Source organism: Trichosurus vulpecula, chromosome 5 (genome assembly GCF_011100635.1).
Source record: "Trichosurus vulpecula isolate mTriVul1 chromosome 5, mTriVul1.pri, whole genome shotgun sequence".
Lineage (NCBI taxonomy): Eukaryota > Metazoa > Chordata > Mammalia > Diprotodontia > Phalangeridae > Trichosurus > Trichosurus vulpecula.
Window position 1 is genome coordinate 274,125,860 of NC_050577.1, and position 21,386 is coordinate 274,147,245.

The 21,386-nt window shown below is 38.1% G+C and overlaps 1 protein-coding gene across 1 annotated transcript in view; it reads left to right on the forward strand.

Annotated features, from left to right (window-relative positions):
- The first annotated feature begins 602 nt into the window (after positions 1–602).
- Positions 603–21,386, forward strand: part of TFCP2 (transcription factor CP2) — a 56,477-nt gene continuing 35,693 nt past the window's right edge. Inside the window, exon 1 of the mRNA XM_036759673.1 lies at positions 603–1,292. Within this exon, the coding sequence (XP_036615568.1) occupies positions 1,171–1,292 (122 nt within the window). The 5' untranslated portion in view covers positions 603–1,170. The remainder of the gene's footprint in view (positions 1,293–21,386) is intronic.

Consider the following 21,386-nt stretch of genomic DNA (forward strand, 5'->3'; position numbering starts at 1 on the left):
TCACGCAGCTAGTAAGTGTCTCAGGCAGGATTTAAACGCACGTTTTCCTGACTCCAGATCCAGCCCTTAAGTCACTGAGCAACCTAGCTGCCTAGTTCACGGATCTTAGGTTAACAATGTTCAGGGCCAGGTTTATGAGGACACACGACCCGTATACGGAAGGTTATCGGTCAAAGCCAAAGGCAGAGAGCCATAAGCTAGGAGGACCTGGAAGGACTGCGCGGATACCCAAACTCAGCGCTCTCTTCTCAAACCCCCTTAGTCCCGCCCCCGGAGGCGGAGAGCTGGGTAGAAGCTGCCAATCTCTGCCGCAGAGAGTGATAGCCACGCCCTTCATTGGGGGGAGAGCCAGAGAAACGTCACGGGAGCCGAGGCGGTCCCACTCCGGGGAACGCACTAGGATTGGTTACCCGGGCAGCGGCGGGTGGTGAGGCGGTACGATGATTGGCGGGGAGTGGGGGGGGTGCTGCGAGGCAGGCGGAGGGGAGGGGCCTCGCCAGGCCTGGGTCTTGAGGCAAGCACTGGATGTCTTTCGCCACGCTTTGTGGCTCCTCGGGGGAGGGTTTGGGGGTTTGGCTGGGTCGGGGTCGGGGTGGGAAGTGAGCTGCGACGACTCGTAGAAAACTTACCCTAGCTTTAGTTCCGAGGAGACCTCCGGGTCGGGAAAGGGTGACCGGAAGCGAGGCTAGGACTGACCGGAAGTGAGGCCTGTGGAGGGGAAGAGGGGAAAGCAGGCCGCGAGGGGTGGGATACTTGTGGGGAGGGTTGGGGGTGGGGTGGGTGGGGAGCCAGGAGACCAGCGGTTTGAGCTGCCCGCGGGCCGGGAGCCGGGGGCCTGTGGCCGAGGAGGGTTGGGTCGGGGACTGGCTGCAGCCTGGGGTGGGACGGCGGGGAGATCCCGGATCTGTGTGTCTGCGCTCTAGTTGTGCTGTGGAGGAGCCCCGAGCGGCCTCGTCAGGGGCCAGGCAGGGGGTCCCAGAGGCCTGGGAGGGGGCAGCCCAGGGCCGAAGGCCGGCTGTGGGTGTCGGGGTGGGCGTGTGCGGACTTCCCTTTAGCAGCGGCTCGGGGGAGCGGAACTGCACCCCCGCCGCCCCGGTCGGTGCTCGCGGAGTCCCCGCCTAGCGAGAGAAAGGCCGCTGTCTACCAGGGGGCCCTTTGGAAGGAGGCAGGATGGCCTGGGCCCTGAAGCTGCCGCTGACCGACGAGGTGATCGAGTCCGGGCTGGTGCAGGACTTTGACGCGAGTCTGTCCGGGATCGGCCAGGAGCTGGGCGCGGGGGCCTATAGCATGAGGTGAGTGACTCGTCCCTACAAGCCAGACCCTTGTGGCTTTTGGGTTGTTTTCAACAACAAAAGGTCTTCTGGGTGAGAATGGAAGAGACGTTTTGGGTGTGGATGTGAAGCTTTAACTGCACTTTCTCCCTCCTCCCCTTTTCCCTCTCTTTCCCTCTTTCTCTCTCTCTTTATCTTTCCTCTCTCCTTTTCTCTTTCTTCTATTTCTCCTTTCTTCCCTCTCCTCTCTCTGCTTTCTCTCTGTTCCCTCTTTCTCTTCTCTTCTTTCTCCACCTTTCCTCTCCCCCTCTCTCTTCTTTTCTCCCCCTTTCTCTTCTTCCTCCTCCCTTCTTCCCTCTCTTCTCTTACTGCTTTGAAGAAGTGAAGCAAGAGGTTGTTTCATGCATCATGGGCAGGAGTGGTCTTAATCAGGGTGCAGAAATGGATGATGAAAAGCTATGCTTGGTTTTTCGATTTCCTTGGGCTGTGGCGAGTGGTCGTGTGTACTCTGGTTAGTAGCTTTGGGCTTGGGGTTTGGGGTTTATGCACAGGTGCTGCTGCTGGAGCGCTGGACACTCAGTAACTTCTTAATAAATACTTGTTGAAAGGAAATGAAAGGAGTATTATGCCTTAATGAAAGGCAGAGCCACTCACCATCCATGTGGGGGTAGGCAAACTGTGTTGTGTGTAATTAAAAAAAAACTTACCGATATATTTTGTTTTCATTGTTATCGAAACTTCCCACTGTATACCTCCTCCCAAACCCTCCCAGAGAACCATCCCTTGTCACAAAGGATAAAAAAAAGTTCAACGAAACTAGCTAAAGTACCCCCCAAAATCCAACATTCTATGTAACCTGTGGTCCCCGGACCTCTGCAGAAAAGCAAAGATAAAAATAAAAAAAGCAGGGGGAGGCCGAACCTGGTCATCATAACTTTATATTATAATTATATTACTGAATTGTAATTCAATTTCAGTTGCTTTGTTCTTCTTTCCGTTTTCATTGTTTTTACGTATATGAATCTCCTGGTTCAACTTAGCTTCACTTTTCATCATTTCATGTCTCTCCAGCACTTAATTGTATTTATCATCTTTGGCATTTCTTGCAGCACAGTGATTGATAATCTATCTAAGTTATGTATTGTAATTTGTTTACCATTACCCTGTCTACGAACATCTTTGTTAACAGTTCTTTGGTACCACAAAAAGTGCTGCTGTAAGTAGTGTATATGGGGCCTTTCTTTTTGCAGTTGATCTTCTTGAGCTTTTTGCCTAGCACTGGACCATGCGTAACACGTGTTGGTTAATTAAGAATTATATCTGTATTTTGTATTTTCATATTGTAACATAATGTAAGCTCCTTAAGAAGCAGGTCTGTTTTTGCTTCCATCTTTTCATCCTCAGTACCTGGTACATAGTAGTTGTTTCCTACATCTTTGTTGAATAAATGAAAGATTAGCATTTTCCTCCTTCTCATGAAGTATTCTTTTACTTATTTCTTTCTCAACCAAGCAAGCATTTATTAAGTGATTACTGGGTGCCAGGCACTGGGAATTGGAAGACAGAAGCAAAGCTTCCTTTACTCATGGAGCTTATATTATAATGGGAGAAATAACAGGGGTACACATTCATTCAAAGTAATTTTGTGGAAAAGGCACTAACAGCTAGGAGGGTGAGGAAAAGTGGCTCTTGAAGGAAACTAGGGACCCCTAGAGACAAAGGTAAGGAAGGCGAACAGTTCAGGCAGGTGAGCAGTCAGTGCAAAGGCATTGTGATGAGAAATGGAGTGTCATGTGTGAGGAATAGCAAGAATATACGTGTGAACAGTAAAGGTAAGAGGTGATGTGGGTTTGAACTAGGTGATGGCTGCGTGAGTGAAGGGAAGGGCAATGGAAGCAATAGATATTGTGGAAGTGGAAACAAGGCTTGAAAACTAATTGGATGCATGAAGTGAGTAAAAGTTGAGCTTGGTGTTGGCTTGGGATGTTCAGTTTAGAATGTGCACTCAGCACTAGTGATGTGGCATTGGAACTCAGGAGAGAGACTAGGGCGGAATATGTATGTGTGTGTGTATATGTATGTGTGTATACACACACACACACACATGTCATATGCATACGTAGAGGTGATGACTAAACCCACAGCATCTCTGAGATTACCAAGTAAAAGAAAGTAGAGAAGACGGTCTACGGTAGACTTCACACAGTTAAGGGCAGTGATGTGGTTAATAATACACATCATTAGATATAAAGGAGACTGAAAAAGAGCATTCAGACAGATAAGAAGAAAACCAAGAGAGAGGTTTCTCACGTGAAAATTCAGAGAGAAGAAAATATCCAGGAAAAGAGGGTGTTCAGCAGTGTTGAATCAAATGCAGCAGAGAGACCAAGAGGGATGAAGATTAAGAAAAGACTCATCAATTTTGATTTAAAAGATCATTGGTAACTTAGAAGAGAACAATTTCAATTGATGATGATGTCCAAACCAAAGCCAGATGGCAGAGGGGGAGAGGAGAGGAAGTGGCAGTAAGGAGTAGAGATAACTTCTGAGTTTGGCTGAAAAAGGAAGGGAAGATGTAGCAAGAGAACTTGAGCAGATAAGTAGGATCTAGTGAGGTTTCTTTTTTCAGCATGTTATTATTGTAATCATCTGTAAATTGTTCTCCCTGGTTTGCTCATTTTGTTCTATCTCAGTTTATGTGTGTTTCCATATTTCTTTAAATCTTTCAGTCTTCACTTCTTATGGTGCAATAAAATTTCATTTGGATATACCACAGTTTGTTCAGCCATTCCTCAGTTAGTGGGCACCATTTTGTTTACTGTTCTTTGCTACGATGATAATAGTAACTAGCTTCTATAATATATGGATTTATTTAAGGTTTGCAAAGCACTTTACAAACATCCCATTTTATCTTCACAACAACCATGAGAGATAGGTGTTGTTATTATCCCCCTTTTTTGCAGATGAGTAAACTGAAGCAAAAAGAGCTGAAATGACTTGGCCAAGGTCACACAATTGATAATTATCCGAGGCAGGATTTGAATTTCAGTCTTTCTGACTCCAAGGCCAGAGCTCGAGCCATTGTGCCTACTAGCCACTATAAATATTCTTGTTCGTTGTTCTCTCTCCTTGATCTCTTTTGGTTGAGCTCATGCCTAATATTACCACTATGTTAGTCAAATCAAGTCGGCAAGTATTTGTTTAACATTTCCTCTATGCCAGGCACTGTGCTAAACGCTGGGGATGCAAAGCAAGGCAGGCGAATAATAAAACCCCTGCCCTCAGGGAATTCACATCAGAGTCTAATGGGGGAAGGAACATGCACAGTGCTACGTACAAATAATCTTAGGTAATCTTAGAGGGAAGGCACTAGTATTACAGAGGATTAGAATGCTTTCTTACAGAAGGTGAAATTTTAGTAAGACTTCGGGGAAGCCAAGAAGCAGAGATGAGGAGGGAGAGAATTCCAGGCATTGGAAACAGCAAGAGAAAGTGCCCAGAGAGTTAGGAAATAGAGCATCTTGGAGCAAGGCCAGTGCCGGTGGATTTTAGAGTATGTGGTAGGGGTCTAAGGTATAAGAAGACTAGAAAGGTAAGAAGGGACCAGATTATCAGGGCCTTTAAAAACCAAACAGAAGATTGTGTATTTTATTCTGGAGGTGATAGGGAGCCACTGGAATTTATTGAATAGGGGTGTAATATGGTCAGACATGTACTAGAAGATTTACAGGAGTGAAGAAAGACTTGAAGCAAGGAGACCAGCCAGAAAGGTATTGTAATAGTTCAAGTTGTGAGGGCCTGCACTAAGGCATTGGCAGGGGCAGTGGCAGAAGGGGGCTTAATATAAAAGATGTTATAAAGGTAGAATGAACAGGACTTGGCAATTGCCTGGATGTGGGGAATGAGAGAGAATCAGGAGGCAAGCATAGCTCCTAGCTTGGTAGCCTGGGTGACTAGGAGGATGGTAGTACCCTCGACAGTGAGAGGAAAATTAGGAGGAGGGTAAGGTTAATGAGGTTTAAGACTATATAGTGCCAAGTTATTTTCTAGAATGATTGAACTAATTCAGAGCTCCACCACCAGTAGTTTTCTTCCAACAATTGCTGTTTTTCTCTTTTATCATTCTTGGCATTTTGAGGGGTATGCTGTAGGACCTCCAGCTTGTTTTAATTTGCATTTCTCTAATTATTAGTGATTTGGAGCATTTTTTACATAATTGTTGGTAGCTTGCTTCTCTTCTTTTGAGACTTCCTGTTCATATTTTTACCACTTGGTTATTAGAAATAGCCCTTGTTCTTACATATTTGTATAAATTCTTTAGGGCAGCTAGGTAGTGCAGTGAATAAAGTGCTGGGCCGAAAGTCAGGAAAACTCATCTTCCTGAGCTAAAATTTAACCCCAGGTGATTGCTAGCTCTGTGACTCTGGTCAAGTCACTTAACCCTGTTTGTCTCAGTTTCCTCATCTGTAAAATGGACTGGAGAAGGAAATGGCAGACTACTCCGTTATCTTTGCCCAAACTCCAAATGGGGTCATCAGGAGTTAGACATGACTGAACAACAACAAATAAATTCTTTATATAGCTGAAACATTAGACCTTTATTAGAGAAATTTTCTGTGAAGATATCTCCTAATTTGTCTTCCTTTTGATTCTGATTATATTTAGTGTATGCAATTTTCCAGTTTTATGTAATAAATTTGTCTGTTTTGTGTTTTATGATCGTCTTGTTTACAAGAATTCTTCCTCATCCATTGTCGTGAAAGGTATCTCCTAATGAGAGTTTTTGGTAAGGATAGGGGAGACTTGTAGGTAGCCAGGAATGAACCAGTAGGTGAGAAAGATTGAAGACTAGAGGTAGGGTATGATTGTGGGGACAGTCTGTCAGAGAGAAAGACACGAGGATAAGATCAAAGGTACAGGTAGAGGGATCGGATAGACACTGGTGTAAGGAGGAGAGCATGGGGGATGTTGTCAGAGGTTGTGAGGTGAAGACAGTAGAGTTCACAGCCCTTGAGAGTGCTCCGGGAGATGAGGTAGAAGGGGAAGGTCTGGAGCAGACACAGTGGTAAGTGGGGTGGAAACTTCATTGGAACATTGATAAACAGTGTTACAAAGGAAGCTGTGTTTGTGGTAGAGTGGCGAGGTGGTGAAGGGATAGAGTGTTGGAATTTTAAAAAAGCGAGAGCTGAGTTCTAGTCCTGCCTCAGACAGTACTGTGATTCTGGGCAAATCACTAAACTTCTGTCTGCCTCAGATGCTTGGCTTTAAAATGGGGATAATAAGAGCACGTACCTCACAAGGTTGTTGTGAGGATTAAATTTTATATATATTTACACACACACACATATATGATTTTACAAACCTTAAAGTACTGTGATTACTGTTATTGTTGAGCCTTGTGCCTCTGGGCCAATCAAGTCTGCAGACGGCTTTCTTACCTATTAGGGAAAGAACTAGCTTAATCTACATGGCGTTGAAACACCCTAATGGATTCTCTGCACAAGGCAAAGTTAAACTGCTAATCTCAGCCTACTGTCCTACAGATTTACAAGTATAATTTTAGTATGACCATATGTTTGGAACTATTTTTAACAAGAAAACATTTCTGTTAAAGTTTTCCCCTCCAAAAATTCTCACTTACCATCCACCACTTTTATATCTTAGGTATTGCCTTATGTATTTAAAGTATTTAGTTAGTCCGCCTCTCACTATTGGCAGTGTGATATCATCTGCCAATGATATAACTGGGTTCAACCTGAATATAACTGTCCCTTTTACATCCTTAGACTCAATTTCTTCAATTTATGTATTTTTTTAAAATGAGAGACACCTTCAGACCATTATTCTTTTCTCTTGTCACTGAAATTTGTTTCCTCACTCATCTGTCAAGCATGGGACTTATTTTAGCAATTTATCTGGCACATTATTATCTTTGCTTGATTTTAAAGAGTAAATCATAATCTGTTGTAAAAAAAATCTTTTTCTTGCTATAAACAATAAATATTCATTTAACCTTTTTTTCAATAATTCTACGTTTCCCACATTTATTCAGCAAGCTATTGTCTATTACTTTGTAGTATTCCACTGTACTTTGTGTATTCTGCTTTCTGATATTTTTGTGAATTTTTAAAAACAATGTTGGTGTGATCATCTTGTAGTCAGGAGAAATGCTAGTAGCTTTAGTTTCTTTGAGTATTTGGTGGAATTCATTTGTAAATCCATTTGGTCCTAGTTTTTGGTTTTGGAGTTCTTTTGTGGCCAGTTATTTCTTTTTCTGAGTTTGGGTTAAAAGTATGTGTTTTCCTAATTTTATATTTTTGTAATTATTCACCTATTTCATTTATTAGTTTTGTGGGCATATAATTAGGCAAAATAGTTTCTAACGATTTTCTTCTTGGAGGCGTAATGGATAGAGACCTGGCATCTGAGCCAAGAAGACCTGAAAGTTCTGCCTCTGACATGTATTGACTATGTGACCTTGGGCAAGTCAGTTAATTTTTAAGAATGCTAGGCATTTCAAGGATTTTAAATTTCAGAGAAGGAATCAACTTGCATTGGTAGGTGGAGCTTACTACTCATCTGAGAGTTCCTTATATTAATGAGATCATAGATCTAGTCTCTGGCCCTAATTTTTTTTTCCTTCTCCATTTGCTTTTAATTCTCATTTTTCATTTGAGAGCTTGACAGGCATCAACCAACACGAACAGTTTCATATACAAAGAACAGGAAAAGAAGATTATGAAACTATAAGTCTATCACTTATTGCTTTAAAAATACATAAATTTGTAAAATAAATATAAATAATGTCATATAAACATTTATAAAAACATAAATACATGTGTGTATATGCGTCTTTCTGTGTATGTAAATTCAACATCTTAATTCCAAAGCTGCCCCTTTTTTTGTGTGTCTTCCTCTGAACATCTTTCTCTTCTAATCTGTATACCTAGGCATCTAGGTGATGTAGTGGATAGAACAGTAAACTTTGAGTCAGGAAAATTTGAGTTAAAATCCTGCTTCAGACTTGAGCCATGGGATCCTGGATAAATCCCATAACCTTTCTCAATCTTGGTTACCTCCTTTATAAAATGTGGCTAATATTAACACCTACCTTAGAGGGTTGTTGTGAGGTTCAAAGGAGGTAATATACATAAAGTGCTTTGTAAACCTCAAAGTGCCACATAAATACTAGTTATTATTAATTTTATATGTTTCATTGCTTCATTTCTTTTTTTCCTTTTTTTTTTAAAAATTGGTATCACTATTACTAAGGGCAGCTAGGTAGTTCAGTGGTTAGAACTCTGGGCCCGGAATCAGCAAGATCTGAATTCAAATCCAGCGTCATACACTTACTAGCTGTGTGATCCTAGGCAAGTCACTTAACACTGTTCACCTCAGTTTCCTTATCTGTTAAAATGAGCTGGAGAAGGAAATGGCAAACCATCCCAGTATGTTTGCCAAGAATACCTCAAATGTGGTCATGAAAAGTCAGACATGATTGAAATGACTGAACAACAACAAATCATCACTGTCACTAACCGCCATTCTTTTCTCCAAAAAAATCCCTTCCCTGAAACAAATAAACACAGTCCAGTCAAACAAATGTACGCATTGGCCTTGTCTGAAAAGGTTTGTTTCATTTTGTACCTTTAGTTTGACCTCTCTGTTAAGAGCTGGGAAACATGCTTTGTGTTAGTCTTCTGATTAATCATTAGATTGATCAGAGTTCTTAAGTCTTTAAGTGGTTTTTCTTTCTAGTGTTGTAGTCATTGTATAAATTACTTTTGGTTTTGCTCACTTTCACTCAGCATTAGTTGATACAATAATATTCCATTACATCACATGCCACAATTTGTTCAACTGTCCCCTGGTTGATAGGCATCCCTTACTTCTTTGCTTCAGTGCTGTTCTAAATATTTGTATATATATTAGTCCTTTCCCTCTGTCTTTGATCTTTCTGGGGTTTGTTATGGTATCTGTTGGGTCAAATGGTATTTCACATTCCGGTGACTTTTGGGGTATCATTCCAAATTGGTTTGCAGAATAGCTGAACCAATTGATAACTTTACCAACAGTGCATTATTATGCTTGTTTTCCTCTAGGCCCTCCAACATTGTAATTTTCCCTTTTTTGTCATATTTGCCATAAGGATGTATGTGAGGGGGAATCCTAGAGTTACTTTAATTTGAAGTTCTCTAATTGTTAGTGATTTGGATAGTGGTTCTATATTTAAATCAACTCCCAGGATAACTTGAATATAAGATCTTTATTAGAGAAACTTGTTACAAATATTTTTTTTCCCAATTAATGATTACATTTCAAATTTTAACTTGAAAAAAGTGAAAATACTTTTCATTTTGGTGTAATCAAATTTTCTCATTTTTGTGTTCTTTGCTCTTTTTTATCCTTTGTTTCATCCAGATCTTTTCCTCCATCCATAGCTGCAAAAGGTGTCTCTTTGCTTGCTTTTTGAATTTGTTTTCGATATGACCTTTTATATCTAGGTGATGTATATACATTTGGAGCTCATTGTGCTATATGGTATGAGATACTCCTGTTCAACCCAGTACCCAATAGTTTTATAGTACAATTTCAGATCTTTTGTCTTTCATTTTTTTTCTTTGATTTTCAGAACTTGTATTTTTTTTCTTGGAGTTTCTTTGATGTTTGGTGTGTTGCTTTTCTAGTTTCTAATTGCATACCCAATACATTGATTGGTGTTTTTTCTCTTTTGTTGATAAAAGGGTTTAGAATTATAAACTTTCCCTTAGGGACTTCTTGGACTATATATAGCAAAGGTTTTGGCATGTTGTCATTTTTTAAAATGTCATCTTTCTATGATTTATTTACCCCGTGAGTTCTTTAGGATTAGTCTATTTAAGTTCGAATCCTTTCTTGAGATGTACTTTATTGATTATAATTTTTATTTCATCAGATATTTGTTACACGTGATGCTCTCCCGACTTTATTCATTTTTACTGGCTGTCCCTTTATCTGGAATTGTCTCCCCCTTCATCTTCTGATTTCCCTGACTTCTTTCAGGTCTCACCTGCTACAAGAAGTTTTTCCCAATCCTCCTTAATTCTAGTTCTTTTACTGTAAGATTAGCTCTGATGTATCCAATATATATCTTATTTGTAAGTAGTTCTTTACATGTCGTTCCCTTTAACGTGAACTCCATGAGAGCTGAGACTGTTTCTTGCTTTTCTTTGTATACCCAGTTTTTAGCACACGTAGTTGGTTAATATGTTCTTGTTGACTTGATTTGAATTGTTTAATGTTTCTGCTTTTTCTGATTTCTGATTTTTATGACTCAGCATTGGTCAATTTATGTAAATGTTCCATGCATAGCTGAGATTGTTGTATTCCTTTTATTCCTATTTCTGTTCAGTAATTGCCAGAGAGCCACCGTATTTAACTTTTCTAAAGTCTTATTCAGGTACTTAATTTCTTTCTTGTTTGTCTTTTTGTTAGATTTATCAAGGTTTGAAAGGGGCATATGGAAATCTACAATTATATTTTATTTTGCTGTTTATTTCTCCCTGTAATTTTATTAACTTTTCCTTTAAATACTTTGGTAATGTATATTAAGTATTGATAGTATTTCCTTATTTCTTGTTCCTTTAAACATAAGCTAGTTTCCTTGCTTATCTTTTTTAATTTTACCTGCTTTTATGGTTTCCTGTCTGAAATCATGATTGTTGTCCTCTCTTTTTGAATTTTCCTGAGGCATAATGAATTCTGCCTTTCTTTTTACCTGCTTATGAATTCTTGTTTCAAGAAGTACTTCTAAACAACATACTGTTCAGTTATGTAATCTAATCTGTTTTACGAGTGAGTTTATTGCATTCATGTTCATGGTTATAATATCATATCTACTTATTCTTCTTTCTATGTTTTCCCACTGTCTCTTTTTCTTTTTCTTTTTTGCAAAGAAGAAGAAGGTACTGAAAGAGGGAGATTGGCATCTGAACTGGTCAGATATAATTGAAGTGCCCTTCCTCTCTTTACATTCCTTCTTTCCATTTAATCATCCCTTTACAATCCATCCTCATTTTACTCACCTCTGGTCTTCCCCTTAAATCCTTCCTTACTGTCTCTGTTTTCCTGATGAGTTTAATATATTTCTGTATTAAACTCTTTACATGTGTATGTATTCAACCATCCTTTGTCCATTTCATATAAGAGTGATGATCATGGGGTTCCTTCACCCCATCTTCTTATACTCTTCTCTCACACCCCAATTAAGAGAAATATTAAGTTCCTTCTCTTTCTTTCTTATTTCTTCCTTTATTGTTTAAGTCTACTTTGCTTCAAGGCCCTAATTGGGGCAGTTCCTACATGAATCATCTTTCTTTTACTCCAGCCGAAAGTAGTCTCTGCCTTCTTACTTCTCAAAGCACTTTGCACTTACCACCTTTTTCATTGTGTCATAGTGTTCAATTTAAATATTCCCCTGTCCCCATTAGATTGTAAGTTTGATATCCGAGACTTATGCTATATCTGTCTTTGTGTTCCAGTGTTTATTGCATGCTTGCTAAATTGAATGATGCCCTTCCTGATGGTGGGCATCCTGATGGGTGATATATATAGCTTGATGGTTGGACCAGTTGGGTGAACTGTATTTAATATTTTAATGGACCTATGATCTCATCGATGTAGATATTCCTTCTAGTGGTAAAAATGGAAACTTTTTTGTCCTGTGAGATTCATATATAAATATTGCTATAAGTCCTGCAGGGTTTTTACTCAACACCTTCTTCTGTATATCTTTACATTGTGTGGATACCAGCAGAGGATACCAATGGACTATTCATCTGTTTATCGGCACTACTATATGACAAGGGCAGCTTTCCAGTATATAGTATATCTCTTTCTGATTTGCAAAGCACTTTGTATGCTTTATATCATTTGATTCTCAAACTGAAGCTTAGAGAGATTAAGTGACTTGCCCAGGGTTTCATAGCTGACAAGTGAGTAAGGACAGATCCAAAACCAGGAATTTCTGACTCTTTAAGTGTAGCACTCTATCCAGTAGGCCATCTCAGGTATCTTTTTTACTAGTTGTACATCTCTTTGATGATCTTTTATGCTGTTTCTTGTGCACAGTTCATCATTGGTAATATGATTTAGCCTATTGACATCTATGATGTTTCTTGTCTGTTGACTTTTAAAGTATGACCAAAAATAATTAATTTTTTTTGAGATTGTGGTATTTCAGTATTCTCAGCCATATAGCATCACTGGAAGCATATTGCTAGTATTTCCTTATTTTCTGTGCCTTTAAACTTAATCTAGTTTCCCTGTTTATCTTTTTTAACCTTATCTGCTGTTATTGTTTACTTTTCTGAGATCATGATTGAAAAGATGAGTTTTTGTTTCAGGGAAAAACTTAGGGTAATTGAAAACCCTGGGCAGGTTTCCAAATGCAGTCTAATCCAGTCTTTAAATCTGGACCTAGCTCATTGTTCATCTGTGGTGTGCATTAGGGGTAGATTAGGTCTTGGAAGTGTCTATTTTAATTTGCATATAATCTAGACAAAAGGTGTTTTTCACCCACTGCAGTCAATCAACAATCATTTATCAAACTCTTACTATGTTATGCATAGGTTATACAAATAAAAGTGAAGGGTTCCTGCCCGATATCTATAAAAATAATTGTAGCAGTTCTTTTTGTGGTAACAAAGAATTAGAAATCAAGGGGATGCTCATCAATTGGAGAATGATGAACGAGGTGTGGTGTGTGATTATGATGGAATGATCGTGCTATAAGAAAGGATGAGGGGAATGATTTCAGAAAAATCTGGGAAGACATACTCTTTGATGCAAAGTGAAGTGAGCAGAGCCAGTAGATCCTTGTACATAGTAACAGCAATATTGTAATGATAATCAACTGTGAAAAAGTTAGTTGCTCTGATCAGTACAGTGATCCAAGACAATATGAAGAACTTGTGATGAAAAATGCTCTCCACCTTGAGAGAGAGAACTGATGAACTCTGAGTGCAAATTTAACTAGATTTTTTTCACTTTATTTTTCTTGCCCTTTTTTTTTTTTGCAATATGGCTAATGTGGAAATGTTTTGCATGATTTCATATATACATATATATATATATAATAGATGTCATATCACTTGCTTTCTCAATGGGTAGGAGAGGAGCTAGAGGGGGAGGCAGAGATTTTGGAACTCAACATTTAAAAAAAATGAATTTCAAAAATAAATTACAAAAAGCAAACAAAAAGAAACAGTTCCTACCCTCAAGGGACTAACTGGGGAGAAAATATCTACACATATGAACATATACAGGATATATGCAAAATGAATACAAGATAGTTTGAGGAGGGGGTGTGGTAGCAGCCTGTGGGACCCATAGCAGGCTCCATGAAGAAGATGACACTTGAGCTAAGTCTTGAAGGAAACCAGGTGAGACAGAGGTGCTGAGGGAAGGCATTCCAGGCATGGGGGGAAGCAAGTGCAAAGGCATCAATAGATGGGTGATAAGCATATCATGTAAGACAAACATTGAGTAGCCTGCTGTGGCTAAAATAGAGTTAGGAAAAAAAGGAGTAAAGTGTAAGAAGACTGGAAAGGAAGGAAGGAGCTAGGCTATGAAGACCTTTAAATGTAAACACAGGAGTTTATCCTTGAAGCCATACGAACCATTGGAATTTATTAGGGTGGTGAGATGATCAGACCTGAATTATGGGAAAATCACTTTGGCAGCTGTGTGGAGCATGGATTGGAATAGAAAGATGCTTGAGACAGTACACCAAAAATGGAGGTTGTTGCTGAAGTCCAGGTGAGAGATGATGAAGATCTGAATTAGGGTGGTGGCTGTGAGTGGAGAGGAGATAGAAATGACAAGATTTGGCAGCTGATTGGATATGTGAGGTGAAGAGTCAAGGATGACACTCAAGTTGCAGACCTGGCTTGGAAGGATGATGATGCCCTTGACAGTGATGGGGAAGTCTGGAAGAGGGATGGTTTTGGCAGAGGGAAAATAATGAATTCTTTTTTGGTTGTGTTGTATTTGAGATACCCAGTGGGTAGTTGGTGATGTAGCGTTGGAGCTCAGAAGAAAAAGTAAGACTAGGTAGATAGAAGTGACTTGGATTTTTTATGTGTGGGTGATTAGGCCAAACTCTTGAATGATTGTGATTTTCATTTAGTAGGCTCTGCAGTATTCTAGAGCTTTATGCAGTCAATACAGTGTCATATTTTGAGGATCATCTCTACAGAAATAAAATGTGAGAAAGGAACAGGCAATCTTTCACAAATAGTATATTATACATAATACATTATTATATTATATAATAGTATATATAATATAAAAACAGACCTTGATCTTTACAGTCACACAATTTGCCTGTAGACCTTTCACTGTGCCTATTGTTTTGTTAACCATAAAACAGCATTTCATTCAGTAAAGCAAAAGGCTTCACTTACATATCTTAATTTCATACAAGAGTCATTATAGAAGCAACAGCTAGGTGGATCAGTGGGTAGAGTGCTGATCCTGGAGTCAGGAAGACCAAAGTTCAAATCTGTCCTCAGATGCTTACTAACCATGCTACCCTAGGCAAGTTACTTTCTTTCTTTCTTCCTTACTTTACTAATCTGTAAAATGGAGATGATGACCTACCTCTCACGGTGGTTGTGAGGATCAAATCAGATATTGTACAGCACTCAGTACAGTGCCTTGTACACAGTAGGTGCTCACCAAATGCTTATTTCCTCCCTTTCTGATTATCAGTCTCAATCAGTCTTGAAATACGAAGATTTATACTTGCTAAAAGGACAGTGCATATTCGATATAGAAAGGGAACACACAAATAAAGGGTTTGAAATCTTAAGCCCCTGATTAAATTTTACACACACACACAAACACTCACTCCTGACTATTTCACTTAGCATCCTCTATGTCTTTGTACTGGCCATTTAACTTTCCATATGCAGTTGCCTATAAGACTGTTTTCTTTAGCTTTAAGGTCATCAGACCCAGGAGCATATTTCCTCTCTTCAGATTTGATCACATTGTTCACTTTGTGAGCTGTAATATCTACTGATAAATAATTTCATTTCTTTTATTTATACCCCATGCTTACTTAACATCTTTGTTCCCTACCTCTCTCTACCTTTCTTTTCTTGAAATAGTACTATAAAGAGCTTCTTTATTGTCTGCACTTTTTCTCTGTCAATTTTAGTCTCTGGTTTAGTATTTTACACTCACTGACACCTCATGTTTTTTTTCCATATTTACACTAAGATGTCTTGTGGGTTTTTTAAATGAATATTTTATTTTTTCCAATTAATAACTTATTTAACTTTTTGCTTTTTCACCTTTCAATTTTCCTCCCTTTTAGCTGAGAAACCAAACAACAAAATGAAGGCTTTTCTAAGTTTATGCATCATACCACAACCACAGATATACCTCCACCTACATAGAGATATGTTTCTTCCTCTTTTTTTGGAATCCAAATTGGCCATGGCAGTTAGTCTGTGTGTGGTAGCAATTTAAGGTTGTTTTTGTTTAAATTCTAGGCATTGAGTATAGTCTTTGTTATAGTCTATACTGTTCATTCTGCGTATCTTTCCATGCTTTTCTAAATTCTTCATATTTGTTGTATCTTAGGAATAGGGACAGAAATTGGACCTATACTTACTTTGGTTTAGAGAACTCTCAGATGAATAAACTCCTTTACCGATGCAGGTTGGCACCCTCTTTGCCAACTTACAGTCGTAGTTGTCTAGAGCATTGAAAGGTTAAGTGACTTGTCCAGGGTCACATAGCTCATATGTGTCTGAGTCGGGATTTCAACTCACTTCTTTCTGGCTTTGAGGCCAGCTCTCTATCTACTGTACCATGCTGTATCACCACACAGTTATATTCCATTGCTTTCATATACTGAATTCAAGTTCATTTTATTTAGAATTTTTTTTTGCTACCACAAATAATGCTGATAATAGATGTAAATATATGTACATAGACACATACACATGGACATATATAGCTTTCTCTTTGTCATTGAGCTTGGTACATGGTGCCTTTATCTTGCTGTACCTTCTTTTTCTTTTCTTTTTTTTTTGTCACCCTTGAATTGGAAAAAAAATATTTTTATATCAATATAATTGGTGTTCTTTGTAATCCTATATATTTTGTTCTGCACATTTTGAAAAAAATTCTTTAAGAAGGGGTCCAAGATGCTTCACTAGATTTCCACAGGGATCCACAGTATACAAAATAGTTAAGAACGTCTTCCCTAGAAGCTAGGAAGGACAACCAGCTCCCATTTGATACTATTCTAACAGGAATTTGTTCATACATCATATACTTCTGCCAGATTTCCTAGCTTTTCTGAAATTAATTTTTGTTATGATCAAAAGAGGTATTATCTTTCACTTTATGTGTCTCAATGTCTTTTTGTATATAATCATGTCAAACTCTGTTATACATTTAATTTTAAACATTGCCAAATGAGCATATATTTATAACTAAGTTACCAAAGGACCCTGTTTATATATCATAATAGCTATTTAGTTATTTCCTCTACCTTTCCTTCCTTTGGTTTCTTCATTCATCCATTTATTTATATATATGAAGAGGATGGTGTTGTGTCAGCATGGTATAGTGGTTAGAGAGCTGGCCTCACAGGCAGGAAGAACTGGGTTCAAGTCCTTACTGATAGTACTGGCCGTGTCATCCTGGATAACACATTCCATTTCTTAGTGCTCAAGGCGATACTCTTAAGACTATAAACAGTAGAGAAAGGGTCAACCTGCATTATCAATATAGGGAGTTATTTCACCTGGGAGTTCCCTATGCCAGTGAGTTTGTAGGTACAGACCTTATCAATGTGTGTGTGATGTGTATGGAGATAGATAGATTTCTGTCTAGATGGGTTTCCATGTATCTAGTTATTGCTAGTTTACACGTTGATTTTCTGGTTTTGGGTTCTCATTTTCACATTACTTCATAGGAATCTTTTCATATTCTTTATATTCTTCATATTTATTATTTTAATGGCATTTTCCTATTATATTGATGTGTCATAGTTTATTTAGCAATTTACCAACTGTGAATATTTAACTTGTTTCCTATTCTTTGCAATTACAAATAATTATAAATACTATACACACACACACAATGGATAAAGATTTGAATAGATAGGCCTTTTTTTTTTATAACACCCTTAAATTATGTTCCCACTAATGAGATTATTTGACCAGAGATTTTTTTTATAACACTTGTGGTTTTTTTTTACTATCAGATTATTCTTCCAAAAGATTCCATCAATTTGTAATTCTGCCATCAGTGACATTGTACCTATTTCTTCATAATAATAATAATAGCTGTCATTTATATAGTGTTTTACAATGTACATGGTATTATCTCATTTGATCCTCATAAGAACCAATCTCATCATCATTGAGTTCTGTAAATTTTAGAGTTTGGGGTTTTGTTTTTGTTTTTTGCCTACTTGATACTTGTCAAATGGCAACTCTTGGTTGTCATAATTTATGGTTTTTCAATTCCAGTAAAGCTGAACTTTTCAATTGATTATGATCACTTTCATGAATTCATTTCCTTTGACAGCTTGTACAGTGGTGACTAGGTGTTTCACTTGAATGTTGTTCCTTATAAATTTTAAGTTGTTTTTCCTCTATTCCCCACTTACCTTTTAAAAATAAATATATTCTCATTATTAGGTTATTATGAGATTCATTCACTGTATCAGAAATTTTTGCTTAATTGTTGCTTTTTGTCACAAGAGTAAGTTCAGTCAGAAGGGGCCCAGAGGAATCCTTTGCCACCAGAATTATCTGAGAGACAAAATACATTAGTAAATTATTTTAATAAGATAAGCATATTTTGGGCTGTCCTTACACTATTCTGGTGCTTCCTTGTGGTGTGGAGATGTTTCTGTGTTTCTTAAAGGTCGTGTCAACGAATTACAGTCTGACAGGCCCAGTCACACTGAAGAGACTTTATATATTGACATGGGTGAGTAACCATATGCCTTCTGTTTGATGACAGGCAGCCTTGTAAAGTATTTCAGAATGTTAAATTATATCCAATTAAGATCCATTCATTATTCCTCTATTTTTACTGATACCAAAAATTACTTAAGCCAAACATTTCGATTTCCTACATCCCTGTCCTTTTCCCCTGAGATGTAGTTGAAATCCCTTTCCACCATTTGTGTGTATGTGTGTGGTTGTGGGTGTTTCGGGGAAGGGTTGGGCAGGATTGCATATGGGCATGCATAACTAATATTTTCCCCTTCTCTATTTTACATTTCAGATCATGTCTTTCAAACCACAACTCAACTCAAGCTTGATTTTAATTAGCTCTTCAAACCTTCCTTTGAACTTTTTCTTTCACTCTTTCTTTCTCTGTCACTTCTCAGACTCTATTTCTTCCTTTCTTTCTGCATTTCTCTTTCTGGTTTCCATTTACAGCAAGCCTATTCTCTTCATTCTCTTTGGTCTTCCATTAATTCCTCCTCCCCACACCTCTCCCCAAGTTATTTCCTGAGACTAGCATTGTCTCCTCAGTAAGAGTTAAATTCTTTCTTCTGTTTTCTTTCTTTTTTGTGTATCTTAGTTACTGGAGCTTCATATTTGTCTCTGTCACCACCTGTTTATCCATGATCTTTACTTCTCTCATCCTTTGCTTAAGCTACTTTTCACAGACTGTCCCAGGTGACTTTCCTGTATTTATTTGGGCAGATGTTACTGACTCTTTAGTTTCATTTACCCTGTCACTTCAGAATGAAACACCCATTCTTTCTAATCGTAATTTTTCTTGGAAGTTTGTGTAGAAAATGCCCCTTCTACAAATATTGTAATCTTTGTAAACACTGTAAAAAAAAAAACCAAGAAGGCTTTTATTCCTCACAACTGAAACATTTTTCTTAACTACACAGTAAATGAAGATGATTTGTTGCATTATAACCATAACATGCTTTGGTTATCATTTATATCAGTTATCTAATCCATCTCTATGTCTATGAGAAACAGGTTGACACCACACCATTCTTCCCTTACTACCAATACATGTCATGCTTATGTTATCTAGTGTTTACCTTAACCCCTTTTGTTCCAGTAAAAGTAACTTTTAATGTAGCTCAATATAGCTTAAACTAAGTCACAATGTTTCATTTATCTAGCATATTATTCTTGAAGAAAATTTAACAGCCTTTAGCCTTGGTTTGCATAGGGCTATTGCAAAGTTCTTTTTTCTTTTTTTTTTTTTTTTTTTTTTTTTGCAGGGAGGAAGGCAGGGCAATTGGGGTTAAGTGACTTGCCCAAGGTCACACAGCTAGTAAGTATGTCAAGTGTCTGAGGCCAGATTTGAACTCAGGTCCTCCTGACTTCAGGGCCGGTGCTCTACTCACTGTGCCACCTAGCTGCCCCTGCCAAGTTCTTTTAACCAGAGGTTTCTGCCCCTTTTTTTCCTAATGTTTTCCTATATAAATCCATTTTTTAAGCTTATCTGAAACACACATTCTTCCTTTAGAGATCTGAATTATTAAAAATAATTGAGATAAACCCCAGTATCCCTACACAAAATCCCTTGATGGCCACTCACTCTCATTCCTTGTGAAAATAACAAATCTTCCCTTAAAGAAAGCCTTCTATTATTCTTCCTTCCCTTACAAAATTTGGACTTCAAAAAATCTTTCCAAATATTTATTTTAAAAATATAAATGAAAACAGTACCATTTTCATATTGTAGAAAACATGAGTACTTTGTGTTCAGAGAGAGGAATGTTGATAAGGCATTCATTAGGTATCTTCCATATTTGGGTGGACCTGTGATCTCATCCATGCAGAAAACAATCCATACGTGCCTGTTCGTTTATATCAGTTGTCTTCTTTTCTCTTATTTTCAATATAATATGGCCATTATAGAAGATGAAATAAATAAACCAACAGTGTCCATTTTATTTCTAATCTCTCCTCCTCATGTCCTCTCCCTGAATTTTCGTTTTTTTTTCTTGTTTTTCCTAATAATAGTGACTAATTTAAATATTTTACAAAAAACTTTCCTTACAGCAGTGTTTGAGGGTAACTAGTGCTCGTTTGAAAACTGAGGCCCAGAATCTCAGGGTCACACAATTTGTTAATGCCAGAACCAGGGTTTGAATTCAGGTTCTTAACTCTTAAGTTTCTCATTTTCAGGCTTCCTATTTGCAGCTGGCAATTGGTAAGTGAGCAAGTACCATGGGAAAAAAAACATTTAGGACTTTGCATTTTCAAACTCCACCCATTCAGTGTCTGCTACTATTGTACTTGAGCCTTTTTTCCCCTCTGTTCTTGTGCCCATTATCAGTATTTTCTGTCCCGTTTCTTGGCTGTCCAGCTACAGTATCTCCTATAGATGCCCACACACCCAAGTACCTGATTGTTGTAGTCCTAGCGAGTACTATCCTCACAGGTTCACTGTAGCCTTGTAATTGCTCTGTGAGATTGACAAGAGATTAAGTGATTATTCCAGGTCACGAAGAAAGTCAGGGACAGAGCTGGGATTACAATATTGAACATTTGCAGTCCCTTGTCTTGGTGACACTAATGAAGGGTTGAGTTGATACAATGAACTCCGTTTTGTTCTAGTCTGCTATTTGCTATGAATGACCCCAGCATATGCTAACTGCTCTGGGAAAAGCCACAGAACCAGTTTGAACCAGTTGGTTTCTTATAATTTTTTTTTCTCTTGTAGCCATTTCTAAGACACATTTCCATCCTCTTGCTAGTGGAGTGTGACTCACTCTGAGTAAATAAAGCTATAGTTCTCTCAACTCTTTGTCATTGTTGGTCACTTGGCAGTGGCTAGTCAACGAGCGCAGAGAATAAAACTTATAAGACAGGAAGATCTTTTGAACATATGCTCCTATATCATAAAAGAATAGTAAGTTTATCTAGGCCCAAGAAGTTTTTTTTTTTTTAAAGAAAAATGTTTTCATAACTATATTTCAGTATAATTGGTTTCCTTTGTAATCCTATAAATTTTATTTTTTATGTTTAAAAACATTCTAAGGAGTCCATAGGCTCCACCAGCCTGTCAAAAGGACCCATGACACAGAAAAAATTAAGAACCCCTGATCTGGACTAT